The following is a 17,775-nucleotide window of genomic DNA, read 5'->3' on the forward strand; positions in this document are numbered from 1 at the left end:
CTGACTCCTTTTTCTATTTTGCTCTATCCTTCCCCCACTAACTCCCACCCTCAGAGCTGTCAGCCTGCTCTCTATCTATGAGTCTGTCTCTATTTTGCTTGTTACTTCAGTTGGTTCATTAGATTCCACACATGAGTGAAATCATATGGTATTTGTCTTTCTCAGACTGGCTAATATTACTTAGAATAATGTTCTCCAGGTCCATCCATGCTGTCACAATGGGTAAAACCACAATTCTTTTTTCTGCAGCCCAGTATAATCCCATTGTGTAAATGTACCATAATTCTTTTATCCACTCATCTACTGATAAGATACTTGAGCTGCTTCCAAATCTTGAGTATTGTAAATAACACTGCAATGAACATAGGGGGGCTTATATTCTTTCTAATTAGTGCTAAATAAGACTGCAATGAACATTAAGGGTGCTTATATTATTTTGAATTAGTGTTTCAGGTTTCTGAGGATAAATTCCAAGAAGTGAAATCACTGGGTCGTAAAATAGTTCCATTTTTAATTTGAGGTAACTCCATACTGCTTTCCACAGTGGCTATACCAATCTGCGTTTCCACCAACAACGCAGAAGGGTTCCCCTCTTCCCAATATTTTTGCCAGCACTTGTTTATTGACTTATTGATGATTACTATTCTAACTGGTGTGATGTTATGCATCATTATGGTTTTATTTTGCATCTCTTTGATGATTAGTGATGCTGAGCATATTTTCATATGTCTATTGGCCATCTGTATGTCCTCGTTGGAGAAATGGAAAAATGTTTATTCAGGTCCTTCGCCCATTTTTTAATCAGAATTTTGTTTTGTTTTGTATTGAGTTCTATAAGTTCTTTACAGATTTTAGATGTTAACCCCTTATTGGATGTACTGGCAAATATGTTCTCCCATTCCATTGGGCTGTCTTTTAATTTTGATGATGTTTTCCTTTGTTGTGCAAAAACTTTTTAGTTTGATGTAGTCCCATTTGTTTATTTTTTTGTTTCCCTTGCCTGAGGAACTATACCAGAAACAATATTGTTACAAGTATTGTCCACGATTTTCCCCTCCATATTTTCTTCTAGGATTTTTATAGTTTCAGGTCTAACATTCAAGTATTTAATCAATTTTTAATTTATTCTTGTGTGTGGTATAAGAAGGTGGTCTAGTTTCATTTTTCTGCCTGTATTTGTCCAATTTTCCCAACACCATTTATTGAATAAACTATCTTTAAACCATTGTATGTGCTTGCTTCCTCTGTCAAATATTAATTGACTATAAAGCCATGGGTTTATTTCTAGCCTCTCTATTCTGTTCCATTGATTTATGTGTCTGTTCTTATGCTAGTACCATGCTGTTTTGATTACTATGGTCTTGTAGTACAGTTTAATATTAGGTAGCAAGATTCCTTCAATTTTGTTCTTCTTTTTCACATTTGCTGTTGTTATCTGGGGGTCTTTTGTGGTTCCATATAAATTTTTGAAATATTTGTCCTAGTTCTGTGAAATACATCACTGGTATCTTGATAGGAATTGTGTTAAAATCTACAGATTGTTTTGGGTAGTATGGATATTTTAATGATGTTCATTCTTCCTATCCATGAAGGGGATTTGTGCCATGCTAAGGAGTTTATAATTTATCTTCACACTGATGGCGTTTGTGAAAGGCTTTTGAAAAGAAGAGTGAAGTGATAGAATGTGAGTGTTAAGAGTGACTACTTTGTCAGCATGTGCAGGAACATAAATGCTTCTTCCTGTCTCTTCTTGCACTTAATTCAAAGAGCTCTTATGCAAAAAGAGCAGGAAATCTGGATTCACAGACACTGGGTCTGAATGTCTAACAAACAGCTTAGATAGGTTTGTGGTAGAGTGAGGGTTAAGAGTTTGCTTCCTTGAAAACATTATTTTCATTCCATTAGGTATCCAAAATATTCAGCTGATTTTACTTGAAAAGTCATAAAAGTCTCATATCAAGAAAATTCTAACATGCAATTATTGTAATTGCACACGTGTGGCAATTAGATAATGAACCAAACAAAAAATCAGTTTATGATTTCATAGTCATACCTTATATACATGATATTCTCCATTCTTGGACTACATTACAGTAATGTGAATTAGTTGCTTACTGTAAGAAGTAAAGCCTGTTCCATTTTGTTATTCCCAAACTCTCACAAAAGAAAATGAAAAGGTTTGGGGGAAAAGTAAGAAATTCAGTGTGTTCTATTCTTTCTTGTCTCCTTTGTAAAATTTGGTTCCATTCATAATTGCCGTTGCTTGTGGCTATTATTTCCTTTCTTCTTGTATTTAAACATTCATAATTACTTTTCAACAGTATAATTTCACTCACTTGGATTTTATATAATTGGAGTACACTCACCTTTTCCAGTTAGGTAATGAAGAACTTTTCTTTATTTCTTTCGCACTGCTATACAGCTCCTGTTTTTCTTCAAAAGAACATAGACAAAATGAAGAGAGTCACTTTTTGATGATCACATAATAAAGCAAACTGAAAGAAGCAATACCAGTTCATTAACTACTTGCATATACTTTGGTTTTGTATTCAAACACCCTTTTGTAAAACTGCCCCAATATGTACTCAAGGCAATTTATAATAACATTTTAACATATTTTTTAATGATGCTTATTATCTGCTATTGCTGTGCATAGGGTTACTTGATTGGGACTGTTTGGATTCCCTTTCCTCACCAGCCTGTTTGCTTCTGCTATCCTTCATTCCATTTTGGATTCAGGTTCAAAGACATCTTAATGGATCCCAATCTGAAATGTGCCTCCAGCAGAGTCTAACCTTAAAGCATGAAGAGACCTATAGCCATCTAGTCAGTCATCTTACTTAGAGAACCTCACAACTGTAGGTTCAGAGCAGTTCGTGATTTGTCTACAGTCCACAGAGAAGCAGAAATGCTTTGATACCCTTGGATTGGTTTTAAGAGTGTTTGGGGACAGTGTAAGCAATGTCAATGTGTACTTCTTCCATCTATCTCTAGAATTCTTTGTGATATCTGTCCAAATAACTTGTTACCAAGTAAACGCTTACCAACAAGTTTAGTACTATTGAAGGGCAAGTGCAACAGGACAGCAACAAGGAAAGTTTTACATGGTGGGTAAAGGGCTGAGGCTTGACTCCTTTAAGGAAATATGAAAGAGAATAGGCAGAGAGAGGCTTTCCAAGCACACTGCAGGCACTGTTGGTTTTGCTCTTTGACTTGCATACAAAGTGAACTTTTTAAATCCAACATCCAATTAATCCATAATTACAGTCATTTGAAAATATTTCACAATTTGTCCCTTCCAAACCCAGGATGACTGTTTGAAATTAAATATTAATTTTAGGATCAAAATTGAATTAAAAAGTTTTTCATTACAATTTGGAAACCCAACAGGCACATAATTGAAGGCCTGTTAACAGTTTAAAACTTTTGTAAATTATTGGCTTTAAAATTAAGAGATCCTTACAAAACAAATCCTGATTGTGAAATTGCAAATAATTCTAATTAGAATGAAAAAAAAAGTGTGATTTCTTAGGGACTTCACTAATAAGTTTAAAAATTAAGATCTGAATGAATGGTTGATTAAGTTACCTGAGAAACAAAGTATGAAAGAAGGGAGCACTCATAACCAAAGTAATGGCATGGATAAATACAAAAAGGATTGCAAATGATGAAGCCAAAAGAGCAGAGACTTGCTGATGAGAATAATAAAACATGTTTCAGAATAAGAACATGACAAAAAAAAAGATATAATATTAAAATAAAAGAGAATGGTGTAGTAATAACATAATACACAATAAAATAATTATAGTAATAATGGACACTAAAAAAATAAAATTTTCTGAGTCCAGTTTGTTTCCAGCTATCTGGTCCAGAGAAATTGTCTTTAAACTGTACACTGTAAGATAATGTCCAGTCAAGATGAAGGCACAGGCTGTGCTTCCTTGAACAACCGTAAGAAGGATCACAACTAACCTCAAAACAAAAAACACCCACAACTGCCATATAATTGAACTGTATGGAAGTCTGACAACTGAGGATATAAAGAAGCCATTTTCATCCAAACAGGTAGGAGGGAGGAGAGGGGATCCTGGGCAGAGAGGACTCAGCATGGCAGCAGTGAGGCAGTGGCGGCAGCAGCTGACAGAATGGGTGGTCCCATATCTATGTGTAGTAGATAAAAATAGGAAGGGATACCTTGAGAGCCAGTGATTCCTAGCCAGGCCAGATTGCACAGCTCAGAGTTCCAGCACCAGGAAAATAAAACCTCATAACTTCTGGCTATAAAAACCAGTGGGGGTTGGGGCAGCTGAAGACAGTGCTGATCTCTCAGGAGAGTCTGTTTAAAAGGGCCTGCACAGTCCTAGAACGTATGCAAACCTACCCACTCTGGAAACCACTACCAGAACAGTGGCTAGACTGGCACCAGTCACATACAGGAAGAGGGTGAAGTGACTGGAAATGGGGTGAGTGCCAAGCAGGCAGCAGCCAGCAGCCAGGAAGCAGCATTATCCCTCAGCTACACCTTCCATACACTCAGAGCTACAAAATGGTGAAGCAGGTTGCCCCACACTGGCAAATACCTAAGGCTTCACCCCATACAACTTAACAGGTGTTCTAAGAGAGGGAGTCAAAGCAGCTCTATCTAGGACACAGAAACAAACACATGGAGGCTGCCAAATTGAGGAGACAAAGAAATATGGCCCAAATGAAAGAAAATAACAAAGCTGAATAAAAGAACTAAATGAAATGAAGATAGCAAACCTATCAGATGTAGAGTTCAAAACACTGGTGATAAGAATACTCAGAGAACTCACTGAGTACAGCAAGCACATAAGGGAAGAAATTAAGGCCACACTACATGAAAGAAAGGAAAATCCACAGGGAACAAACAGTAAAGGGAAGGAAGCTGGGGTTCAAATCAACAGTTGAGAATATAAGGAAAAAATTAACAGTCAACCAGAACACAACAAAAAAACAAAAATTCAAAAAAAAAAGAAAAAAGAGAGAGAGAATAAGAAGACTCTGGGACATCTCCAAAAGTACCAACATCTGAATCTTAGGAATGCCAGAAGGAGAAGAGGAAGAGCAAGAAATTGAAAACTTTTGAAAAAAAAAGAAAGAAAACTTTCCTAATTTGGTCAAGGATATAGACATACAAGTCCAAGAAGCACAGAGAGTCCCAAACAAGTTGGAACCCAAAGAGGACCACACCAAGACACATCATAATTCAAATGCCAAAGGTTAAAGATAAAGAGAGAATCCTAAAAGCAGCAAGAGAAAAGAAGAGAGTTACCTACAAAGGAGTTCCCGTAAGACTATAACCTGATTTCTCAAAAGAAACTTTGCAGGCAAGAACTATTCAAAGTGATAAAAAGCAAGGGCCTACAACCAAGGTTACTCTGTCCAGCAAAGCTATCGTTTAGAGTAGAAGGGCAAATCAAGAGCTTCCCAGACAAGGTAAAGTTAAAGGAGTACATCATCACCAAGCCATTATTATATGAAATGTTAAAGGGACTTGTTTAAGAAAAAGATCAAAACTATAAACATTAAAATGACTATGAACTCAAAACTATCAGCAACTGAGTCTAAAAAACAAAAACAAAAACAAACTAAGCACACAACTAGAAAAGGAACAGAATCATAGATATGGAGATCATTTGGAGGGTTATCAGTGGGTAGGAGAAAGGTGGAGAATAGGGGAAATGGTGCAGGGATTAAGAAGCATAATTGGTAGGTACAAAATAGATAGGGGGATGTTAACAATAGTATAGGAAATGGAAAAGCCAAAGAACTTATATGCATGACCCATGGATATGAACTAAGTGGGAGGAATTCCTGAAGGGAAGGGGGTACTGGGAGGAAAGGAGGCAAAGGGAAAAATTGGGACAATTGTAATAGCATAATGAATAAAATATACTTAAAAATAAATAAATAAAAAGATGGCAACTTTATGCTTTTTAAGAAGTTCACGTCTCTCACCTGAGACAAATTACATCCCACGGACATGAGGAAACTAATAAATGTAATCACTCTTAGTGATCTCAGAGGAATCATGAAAAGTAGGAAAAGGATTAAATTATTGAAAAGAGGGAAAGGTCATTATAATTTTCAAATAGATTCTACTACTAGAAACCTGATATGAATCCTCTGCAAATTACAAAATAGAATTCAATGTGAAGGAAAACATCCGTCTACTGTTGGGTCTTTCAGTCAGTGTGGCAGTGTTGGGGCCACTGTGGGCCACTGTTCTCAGGTAGCAGGTATCTCTCTGCCCCTTCAAAACACTTGCAGTTGGTGGCTCTCTACCCACCCCTCTTCCCACTTCTGGAATGACAAATTTATTTATTTTTTAATCCAACTGCTGCCAACTTCTGATTTTTGTCCCATATAAGATATGTCACACAGTCATACTAAAAACAATTCAAACATTATAGTTCATATACACATAAATTGAACACTTTTTTTTACCTTTTTTCATAAGTGAATCTTCCTTTTTTTCTTGTTTCAATAGAACATTCTCGTCATCTTCATCCGAAATCTGAAAAACAAGCTCCTTATTTAAAGCTGTACAAAAAACACAGGACATATTATAGGTTGCAAAAATGACCTTGAACATCAGTGCCTGTATCAGAGCATAGCATTGCCAGAAGTACAGTGTTATATGCACGTTGTGAAGGGAGGCAACCATACAAGTTGTAGAAAATTATATTGGCATGTGTCACAGAGATGACTGCATTACAACTATCATATTTACATCTATCATTTCTTTAAAGGGATGTTTACATTCTACAAATCTTTGTATAGATATTTTCAAAAATCCAAACCTTGTAGAGCTGTAACAATGACTCCAACAATAAGCCAAGTATTTGATTCACCAGGAGCAACAAAGGAGTCTCTCTGCTCTTTTGAAGAGGCTTATCACACCTCCGGTTGCAATAGAGCAGACACAGGGAATGAGCCCAACAGCAGTGCAATGAAAACACTGAGGAGGTTGGAGCCTGGGGTTTGAGGCCCCAAAGCATGATGGGGGAAAATGTGGGGATTGGAATGGGGATGGGGATGGAGAGCATACCTGGGATATTGAGGGAAGGGACACTTTGTCTTTTGACAGAATCCAAGGAAATCTGTCTAAAAGGGGTTACAGAGCCTTAGTGTATTGAGTGCAGGAGCTAGGATTGTAGTTGGCACCTGAGAGTGCGTGTGTGTGTGTGTGTGTGTGTGTGTGTGTGAGAGAGAGAGAGAGAGAGAGAGAGAGAGAGAGAGAGAGAGAGAGAGAGAGAGATGTTGAGAGTAGGGGGCACAGAGGGCTGGGAGAGTTGCGGAGTGCAATTTAGCAGCCAGGTCATCTCTTTGGGAATCCTGTAAGACCCATTCTACAAGACTCACACAAAACAAACTTACCTTTTTGGAATGTATTTCTTTAGCAGACTTAGTTAGTTAGTTAATGTCCTTCAGGAAAATAGACCCAGAACACTTCCCCATATTACACATTTTGTAAATCTGTGAGAAGGTGGGGGAACAGGCAGTTGAAGAGGGAAAATGGCAAAGGCAGAGGTAAGGCAAAGCCTGTCTGATCCTTGATCTCAGGACCCTTGAACACACTAGGACACAAACATGCTCCCCATTTCCATTACCTAGGGGAAGGTGTGGAGCTGTCAGTTTCTGGAGCTTGCCCACCATGCATGTATTTACCTTTCATGCCCGCTCCACTGCATTAAATAAATGTGAAAGGGAGAGGCAACCAACCCTTCCTCTTCTCCCTTCCCAGGAAACATGGGCATATATTTTACATTCCATTCAGGAAACTGCTCTGTCAGAAAGCAGGTACAATGAGCACAGATGTAGCTGAGCCATGAAAGAACCATGAGGCCATCTGACATCACCGTTCTCTATTTTACCCCAATCGAGGGAAAAAAGCCTTGTGGGCAGAGGAAAATAAATAAAACTGATTCTAAGCTACTTTTGTCTATTTCAAAATATTTTTGTACTTAGTGCATGAATTCATGCTCTGGGAAGTAAAATGCATATATTTTAAAAAGTTTATTTTGCTAAATAACCTTAAAATATGTCTTATTTATTTTTGATGTATCATAGAATTTAGTTATCTTAGGGTGTGTTGATATATAAGGAAAATCTACATACTTTGTTAAGAGTTTCTAACTTTGAACTAACATCAAACTAAAAAGGTTCTGCACAACTGAAGAAACCATCGTCAAAATGAAAAAGGAACCCACTGTATGGGAGGACGTATTTGCCAATGATACCTTGGACAAGGGCTTCATGTGCAAAATATATAAAGAACTCATATGAGTCAACACCAAGAAGATGAACAATCAAATTAAAAAATGGGCAAAGGATCTGAATACACAGTTCTCCAAGGAGGACAAACAGATGGCCCACAGACATATGAAAAGATGCTCAACATCACTAGCCTTCAGAGAAATGCAAATTAAAACCACAATGAGATATCACCTCACACCTGTCAGAATGACCATCACCAATAAATCAACAAACAAGTGCTAGCGAGGATGTGGAGAAAAGGGAACCCTAATGCACTGTTAGTGGGATGCACACTGGTGCAGCTACTGTAGAAACAGTATGAAATTTTCTTAAAAAACTAAAAATGGAACTGCCCTTTGATCCAGCAATTCCACTGATGGGAAGAATATACCCTAAGAATCTCAAGTCACCAATTCAAAAGAATTTATGCACCGCTGTGTTCACAGCAGTGCTATTTACAATAGCCAAGTGCAGGAAACAGCCTAAGTGCCCATCGGTACATGAGTGGATCTGGTACACTTACACAAGTGAATACTACACAGAAGAAATAAAGAAGAACTCCTAACTTTTGTGACAGTATGAATGGAACAAGAGAATATTATGCTAAGTGAAATAAGCCAGTCAGTGAAAGACAAATACCATATGATCTCACCTATAAGAGGAATCCAATGAACAAAATAAATGAACAAAATAGGACCACAGGCATGGAAACATGGAACAGAATTACAGTGACCAGAGGGGCTCAGGGAAGGGGATAAAGGTGGGAAGAAGGGGAAGGGACTACACAAAGAACATGTATGAATGACCCATGAACATGGACAACAGTGTGGGAATTGACTGTGGGAGTGTGGGGTGTGATAGGCAGAGGAGGGCAAAGGGGGAAAAACTGGGACAACTATAATACAATAAAAATTAAAATAATAAAAATAAAATAAATAAAATAAAAATGATATCACCCCAAAAATTAAATAAATGAATAAGTATTTTTGACCAGTTTATAAGTGGCATGGACTATGTTGCACAACAGTTGGCAGCAAACACAAGAGAAGCTTACAAGCGGAACTACATAACGCCTTAAGTTATAACCACTTTGTTATCATACATGATGATCCTGCTTCAGATGTGTACATTTTTTTTGCTGAAAATCTTTCTTATGATGAAAAACAGGCAAGATGCAAGTAGCCAAGATTAATAAAAATGACAGCACTCCCTGCAGGAAACTTCTGTTGGTGGTGCTATTAACACAGTCTCATAAAATTATTTCTGCATTTTATTGTTTAGTTCTCTGCTCTGAGCTCTGCCTCTTGCAGGCTCTTTTTATGAAAATCAGATATGTCCCCTCACCCTCAAAATGTTACTTATACAAAGCTTTACCATCTTTATTGCATACGCAATTTCCTTCTTTTCCTTTCCAGTATTTTCTTTATTCTTTGGCATAGAAATGTTTAAAAGACTTTGGATGAATAATTCACAGCTCACAGTATTTCCTTTTAAATAACACCATGTAAATATCTGAGTTCCTAGGATGCTCCCTTCTATTACAATGCACTTGTAGCTTTAAAAGTCTGAATTTTTCAGGCTGAGACAAGAATATAAGCAGTTATCTTTTCAATGACACTATTTGTGTATTTTGCTACTATTACAAAGCTCTTTCACTTATATTACCCCATTTCATTATAAAAATGTTCTCCAGTCACTTAGGCTTAACTGTTTCATATTCTGCAGTTTAGGGATATCCTTTTTCTAAGATTTTACCTCCCACACAGTAAATGAGATTATAGTTAAGTCTTAACATGGGGTTTTCAATACCTTAATTAAAATTATGTTAACAATGAGCAGAGAGGGATTTGTCAGTTCCCCAAGGGAGGCAATGGATCAGCATAATACCACAACCTCAATTTTGTGAAGTGTCTATTTAAGAGGATAAACACATCATAAATAAGTTAGGGAAAGGAAAAGAGTACACACAGTGAGCTGTGTAACCCTTACCTGATTCAACTGTTGTTAAGGAAGCTTAAGAAGTGATGGATATCACTTTATCTGGCTTCTTTCCTTCTATTTCTTTGTCCCTCAACTTCCACCCCAAGCATTTATTATCATCAAAGACCCATAAAGGCTACCAAACCAGTAAATGCCTTCCTGTCAAACTCAAAGTCCCTTTCTGTTTTCATTCTTCTATGGTTAACATTACATTCTAGGCTCTTCCCTTTCACTCATTAATTTATTCAATAAAATTGATTCCTGATATGAGTTAGACACTGTTACAGTGAAGAAACAAAGTCCTGTCTTTTTGGAGCTTGTTTTCTAGTGGGGGTGGGGATATATGCAATCAATAAAAAGGTGGTTATGCATGCACTATAATACCAGGTAATGTAAATTCTGTGAAGAAAAATAACACAGGTGAGAGAAAGCTACATCATAACCAAGCCTAGTTGCCTCCCTGGGCCTCATTATTCTCATTCATGTCCTCCATTTCTGCTCTCCACCCACTGTTCCACAAGCAACCAGGCACCCTCCTCGCTCATGGTCTTTTGAGGTATTTGCTGTTGATTGGTTTGTGCCCCTAATTTTTTTCTAGTCTTTCCTCAAACATCCTGTCAGACCTTCCTTGCCCACTCACCCTCACCACACCCAACACTGACACTTCCTATCTGCCTCCTCTGCTTTATTTTGCTGCTAATACCCTGTTTCCCCCCAAATAAGACATCCCACGAAAATAAGACCTAGTGCAATTTTTTCAAGCTTAGAAATATAAGGCCTCCCCTGAAAATAAGACCTAGCGCAGTCATTGCTACAGCTCCCCCCAAATTCGTGATGGAATTCAGAGTTTAGCTGGTTATGCTGATGTTTGTGATGACACAACTACAGTATATTATTAAATGCTGATTTTTTGTTCAACAATAAATGTGAATTCTTGTTCATGGAAAAATAAGACATCCCCTGAAAATAAGACCCAGCACATCTTTAGGAGCAAAAATTAATATAAAACACTGTCTTATTTTCAGGGAAACATGGTACTTACCATTACCTACCATGCACTATATTTTACTTACTTATCTTGTCTATTGTCTCATTCTCTCACTAGAATAGAAGCACCATGAGGACAGGGCATATTGTCCATTTTTTTCATGCTGCATCCCCGCTGTCTAGGACAGTAACTGACACTTAATATACTCATAGAATAACAATAAGAAGAAAGTAGTTTCTCCTCTTTCCAGTACTGCTCCATTACCACAACATTTTCATAATACAAAGAATCAATTCTTTAGACAAAATGTCCATGATTAAATATTCTTTCTTAAAACCTTTTTAAAGCTCCTAACTGCTTACTACCTCAAGTACAAACTCTGTGAGGCTTTCATCTGGCTTTGAAAGCTCTTCTCAATGTGATTCTAAGTTATCTAGACATAACTCCCCACTCACACACACAGGGTCACTCTCTAGTTCTCCCTTTTCTTCCCCAAGCACTTGCACTCTCTCTGTTTTCCCTCTTTACTCCAGCCCACCCAACAAAGGCTGAATTTGCTTGCTGTAGAATTATAGAAGGGGGTTTTGCAAATATTTCTCATAACACAAAAATAATTATTTCAATCCCATCACAAATCATCCCACTCATTCATAACAACCTTGAGAGTAGGTAATATTACTCATATTCAAACAGAAGATTGTACAGAATTGGAAATATAGTCAATAATATTGTAATAACTCTATATACTGCCAGGTGGATATTGGAAATATTAAGTGAATCAGTCGGTAAATTATATGGTTGTCAACCCCTCTGCTATAAACTTGAAACTACTACAAAATAATATTGAATGTAAACTGTAATTAGAAAATAAATTTTTTCATTCAATCTCATTACAGACAAATATAAGATGCAAAACGATAAAACTAAAGATATAAAAAAGAAAACACAAGATCAAAAACTGACCCTGACAATGGCATGTAAGAATTTGAACCTGGACTGGCCTCTCAGGGTGTGGAGCCTGTCTCCTTTCCATAATATGCTGCTGTCTCATGCTTTTGTAAAATTGTCTTCCAATTTTCCTTCTCCTTAAAGTGAGGGCCTTATATTTTATTTATTTATTTGTTTTTGGTGTTCCTCAAAATCTTTAACACGTATTGTTGAATAATTTGGATTAACTGGTGCGTCAACGCTGGTAGTTCATGCCCTGGCACTTGAATATTTAAATTCATTGTAAGTTGCCCATGAGATTTTCCTTTGGGTCAGAGATTGTATTACATATTGCTTTTGTGTCTATTTGCAAGTCCGTTGGCAGGTTAATGAATGATGCTGTGGAGGGAGAGGACAATTTTTCCTCCTAAGTTCCTGGGGCAACTTTGGTTTGCATCTCATAAAGAGGCTGGCTCTGCTCATGAAATTTCTGATACTGTGAGCAACAGCCACAGACTCCCACAAATTCATATAGAGAAAATGGAAACATCGCCAACCAGGAAAACTGACTGAGAATTGGCCTGCTTTTAAAATTAAGGCAACTTGCAATCATCTGAAATCATGTTATTGCAATTCCAATGCAATTTCCCATTAAAAATCTGTTAGTGGAATCAGGGAAAGTGTGTATTTAGGGTGAACATACCTGGTTTAGGCATTAGGTAGGCAGGTTATTTGTTTTTCTTCTTATTTACCTTCTGGGTTACTGAGCCATTTTGTCACTTTTATTGTCATATAGTATTGATGCCAAAACAATTAGTTGGAGTTGTTTTTTGTTTTTCTTCATGTTGTTATGTTTGTTTGTCCACCACAAAGCATAAACCAAGATGTTGAAAACCCATCAGCACTTCCATAAAATACTATGGAGGCCCTATCAGTGGCACTAGGGGCTTGGAGTGGACTGATGCCTTTAGTGAGCCAGAATCAGCCCCTTTGAAAGATGCCCAAAGAGCTAACCAGGTGTAGGTGGTAAAGGGCCTAGCTCAGTTCTGAGACAGGAAGTAGTTCCATCCACTCATTCTTTTATTCATATATCTTTCCTGAACCCCAGAAAGTGCCACACTTTGGATCAGACACTAGAGGTTACATCTTTCATAGGAAATAGCAGACGAGCCATCACCAAACTCTTAAAATACATCTGTCAGTTGTAATCCGGCCATGAAGTTCTTAAAAATGTCTTCAGATTGAGAAAATAAAATAAATTCAATTGCCAGTCTATTATCAAGGACAAGTGCAAGCCAAAGAAAAAGACCTGAATGACCACAGATGATATAAGGTCTAAAGTGAGTTGGACCAAAAATTCATTATGCTTCCTGATTATTAAACAGGAAAGTCTAACCTAATGTAAATAACCACACCATAGATATTCTTTCACTGTTTTAGCAATCTTACTTTGCGACTGACATTCAGAGCAGTAACTGAGAGATTAAAATTATTTTAAAATATGAAAAAAACAACAAATACCAGTATTGAGGAAAAATGTAAATGTTGCTTCATATAAGAGACAGCTAATTTGAATAATGTTACTTTGGTCCATGTAGTCCACCAAGACGAATAAAAGCATACACATGTATAACAACAAGTTAGTACTTTTATCACTCTGATTTGTTTCTTAGCAAATTATTCCTACCCAACTTCCCTAACTTACCATTGGCACTGTTAATTTTATTCCCCTGCTGTTCCTGAATTGTCAAGTTTTCTTAAAATTAATCATTTGCTTTCCTGACCATCTGTTGTGGTCTGGCAACCTAATTTTGCCAGTCACCTTTCAGAGCAGATCTCCTAGGAGGGCTCATCTGTAGAGTGGGTTCTTACATCTCATCTGAAGACATAACTTGAGACTGTTTGCCTCTTTGTCAGTGATCTAGTCCCATTGCTTCATTTTTATTTTTCCTGCTTCTATTAAGCATGGTGCAGTGACAGCTGATCAGAATGCATCACCTTGAGGGGCACTGGGGTGACACGAGCTCATGTGCCAAATTTTGCCTGGAGTAAAGCTGAGCTGCCAATTTATCACATGGCAGTGCACCAGCGTTTTTTATTGAACTCAGGCAAATCTTTAATTACAACAGTACCACAGGGCATTGCTCCAGTAAAACAGAACTGTAGCCGCCTCTCCTTGGAGACTAATTCCCCTGACGAAGGCTGGTGCATCTGTAAGAGGTGCCATTTCCTTCCCATCAGGGGCTAACTGAGACAAGTTTGAACTTTACAGGTAGGTTTGGAAATGCCTGAGACAGAAATAGTTCAGAATATTCAGCATTTGTTAAGAGAGCAGGATGTGTGTTTTGAGCCTGGAAAATGAGAAATAATAGGATTTTCTGGAGACCAGAGGGGTGTGTGGTAAGGTTATGACCACAAACATATTACTAGAGTGGTTATCTTGGGCAGGGAGAAGACTCTCCTTTCCAGGAATTATCCCTGAGATGCTGGGCCTGATAAGTGCTCTATAACCTAGGTTAACAGGAAAGAGAAAAGCCAGGTCCTGAGCAGAAAAGAACTTCACTATATAGGTTGGATTTAGGGTGAATAAGTGGAGAAATGAGCTAAAAGGAAGTTAGCTTAATCGGAGCAAGAAGTACAATGAATTGATTTTTAAAATAATAAATTCAAGAATCTTGGCTGGAGAACACCCATCTATAAAGCTTTGAAAACTTGCCTAAGCCAAAATGTTGAACGTTAATCAATGCAGTATGTATTTGTACCTTGAAATCTTACACCTGGGTAAAGTGTATTCCAACTGACCTGTGTGGAATGGGCTCGTTGTATCAGTGTGGGGGAAAGAATATGGAAATGGCAATAAAGAGAAAAGTCATAATAAAAGTAGTGGGAGCTGAAGTGGAACAGCTGAGGTTCAAGGTGACCACTGCTGGCAGCGTGACACTTTTCCTCATCTGTAAACTGGGATAAAAGAGAACTTATTTCTCAGGCTATTAAAAGCATGAGATGAGGTAATGTATGTGAAGTAAAGTACCTGAGTTTCATCATGGCTGCATATAAGAGGAAAGTCTAACTACACTAAAACTCACATGCATATGTACACACAGTGGGATTTTAGAAAATACAGTTTTACAGGGTCAGAGGTAATAAATCTGGATTGCTCTAGTTACCCTGAAACGGTGGAGGGACTACAGCTGTGCTAACAAGGCTGTGAAAAATAATGAAAGAAGTTTGCTGCCGTGCAGATTGATAGCCCACACACATCATCTCCAAAGGTCAATTGGGAGGCTGTCTAGGGCATTTTGATGAGGATTAAGATGCCCTTTAAAATCCTTATTATTTTCATGACAGTTTTTCAACTTTTTAAAAAACGTTATTGAAGTGACATTTGTTAATAAAATTCGATAGGTTTCAGGTGTACAATTCTATAATACATCATCTGTATATTGTATTGTGTGTTCAGCACCCCAAGTCAGGTCTCCTTCCATTGCCATTTATCCCATTTACCCTCTGCTACCTCCTCCCAACCCCCTTTCCCTCTGGTAAACACCATGCTGTTATCTGTATCTATGAGGTTTTTTTTCTTTGCTTAATTCTTTCAACTTTTTCTCCCAGCTGCCCCAACCCTCCTCCACTCTGACAGCTATCAGTCTGTTCTCTGTATCTATTAATCTATTTCTATTTTGTTTGTTTATGTTCATTAGATTCCACAAAAAAGTGAAAATCATTTTGTGTTTCTCTTTCTCTGAGTGGCTGATTTTACTTAGCATAATACTCTACAGGTCCATCACGCTGTTGCAAAAAGTAAGATTTCCTTCCTTTTTTATGACTGAGTAGTATTCCACTTTGTAAATGTATCACAGCTTTTTTTATCCACTAATCTACTGATGGACACACGGGCTACTTCCAAATCATGACTATTATAAATAATGCTGCAATGAACATGGGGGTGAACATTCTTTCATGTTAGTGTTTTGGGTTTCTTTGGATAAATTTCAAGAAGTGGAATTACTGCATCATAAGGCAGTTCCATTTCTAAGTGTTTGAGATATCATCATACTGTTTTCCACAGTGGCTGCACCAACCTGCATTCCCACCAATAGTGCACAGTGTTTCCCTTTCTCCACATCCTCGCCAGCACTTGTTGTTTGTCGATTTACTGATGATGGCCATTCTGACATGTGTGAGGTGGTATCTCATTGTGGTTTTAATTTGCATTTTTATGATGATTACTGACATTGAGCATCTTTTCGTATGTCTATTGGCCAACTGTAAGTCTTCTTTGGAGAAGTGTCTAGTCAGGTCCTTTGCCCATTTTTTAACTGGATTGTTTGTTTTTTGGTGTTGAGTTTTATAAGTACTTTATAAATTTTGGATATTAACCCCTTATCAGACGTATCATTGATGAATGTGTTCTCCCATTCTGTGGGTTATCATGACAGTTTTTTTTAATCTCAGGAAAATGGCTGGAGTTTTAACTGCATCCCAGTTGGAGGCTTATAAAATTCCAAATCACATGCAAGATCTGATCAAGAGCACTCAGTATATGGACTTGGAAAATGAATGGACTGTGCTGGCTAAAGGGGCAAGAATAACATCAAAAAGGAGAAAAAGAAATGCCGTGGAAGTGACGCCAACAAAGTATGTGATAGGAAGCAACTGGAGGTAAGGAAAATGAAGCCAACACGACCTGAATGATTTGGAGCATGTTGACTGTGATGCAAAGTGTACGGCAAAGAGACAAATATTAAAAATGACTAGAAAGTGAGGATTAGCCTACTGAAAAATAAAAATAAAAGGGATATATATATATATATACATATATATATATATATATTTTACAAATAGCTTCAATAGGCTGTAGGCCTCGGAGAAAAGGAACATGAAGAGCATTCAATCAAGAATTAGGGAGAGGAGGAAGACATTAGGAAAACAGATGAAGCTGTTGTAACCCTGAGCCACAGCAGAAGAGGTGATTTTGGAGAAGGAATGATAACGTGGCTGAAATAATCAGCAATGGTCAGATTTTACATAAATTTGAAAAGTAATCAACATTCTTATCATTTCACTTGAAATTACACAATTGTCAGTAAGACAGTGAGAGTGAGGTGTGTCAGAAACATGGAAGAGAAGGATATGAAATGTTCTAAATATGGAAAAAAAAATCCTTTCAAAAGGCAGACTGAGAAACATTACTAACACAGAAAAAAAAAAAAAGCTAATCAGAATGGAGTTGTTCTCCACACAAAATGAAAAACTACACTCCCAGGAGCACAGGTGGACACAGCGTCGAGGAGCTGGGCCCTCTCAGAGTCAGAGTTGCATTGGTGACATCACCCCATCCTCTCTTTTGGGGAAACAGACAGAGTAGGCTGCTTTAGCTGGAGGCCTGGTGAATATTCAGGCACACAGCTCACTGGCAGATTGCAGTCGGCTAGCCCATGCAGACTGCATACAGGGAAGGAATGTACAGTGTAAATTCTGCCTGGACTGAGGCTGTATTCATCTTTTAAATGACTAAACTGCCATCATGATTTTATACAACAGTCTCATGAGTTTGGATAATGTGAAATCATCCCTATAAAATGAACTTTCATTGGTGT

General features: G+C 37.6%; 1 protein-coding gene across 1 annotated transcript in view; it reads right to left on the reverse strand.

Annotated features, from left to right (window-relative positions):
- MORC1 (MORC family CW-type zinc finger 1) overlaps nt 1–17,775 on the reverse strand; it is a 151,935-nt gene that overhangs the window by 20,790 nt on the left and 113,370 nt on the right. The window contains 2 exon segments of the mRNA XM_090286818.1: nt 2,367–2,433; nt 6,469–6,538. Coding sequence (XP_090142944.1) covers nt 2,367–2,433; nt 6,469–6,538 — 137 coding nt within the window.

This window comes from Furipterus horrens, unplaced genomic scaffold (assembly GCF_987537825.1).
Source record: "Furipterus horrens unplaced genomic scaffold, mFurHor1.1.pri manual_scaffold_1, whole genome shotgun sequence".
Taxonomy (NCBI): domain Eukaryota; kingdom Metazoa; phylum Chordata; class Mammalia; order Chiroptera; family Furipteridae; genus Furipterus; species Furipterus horrens.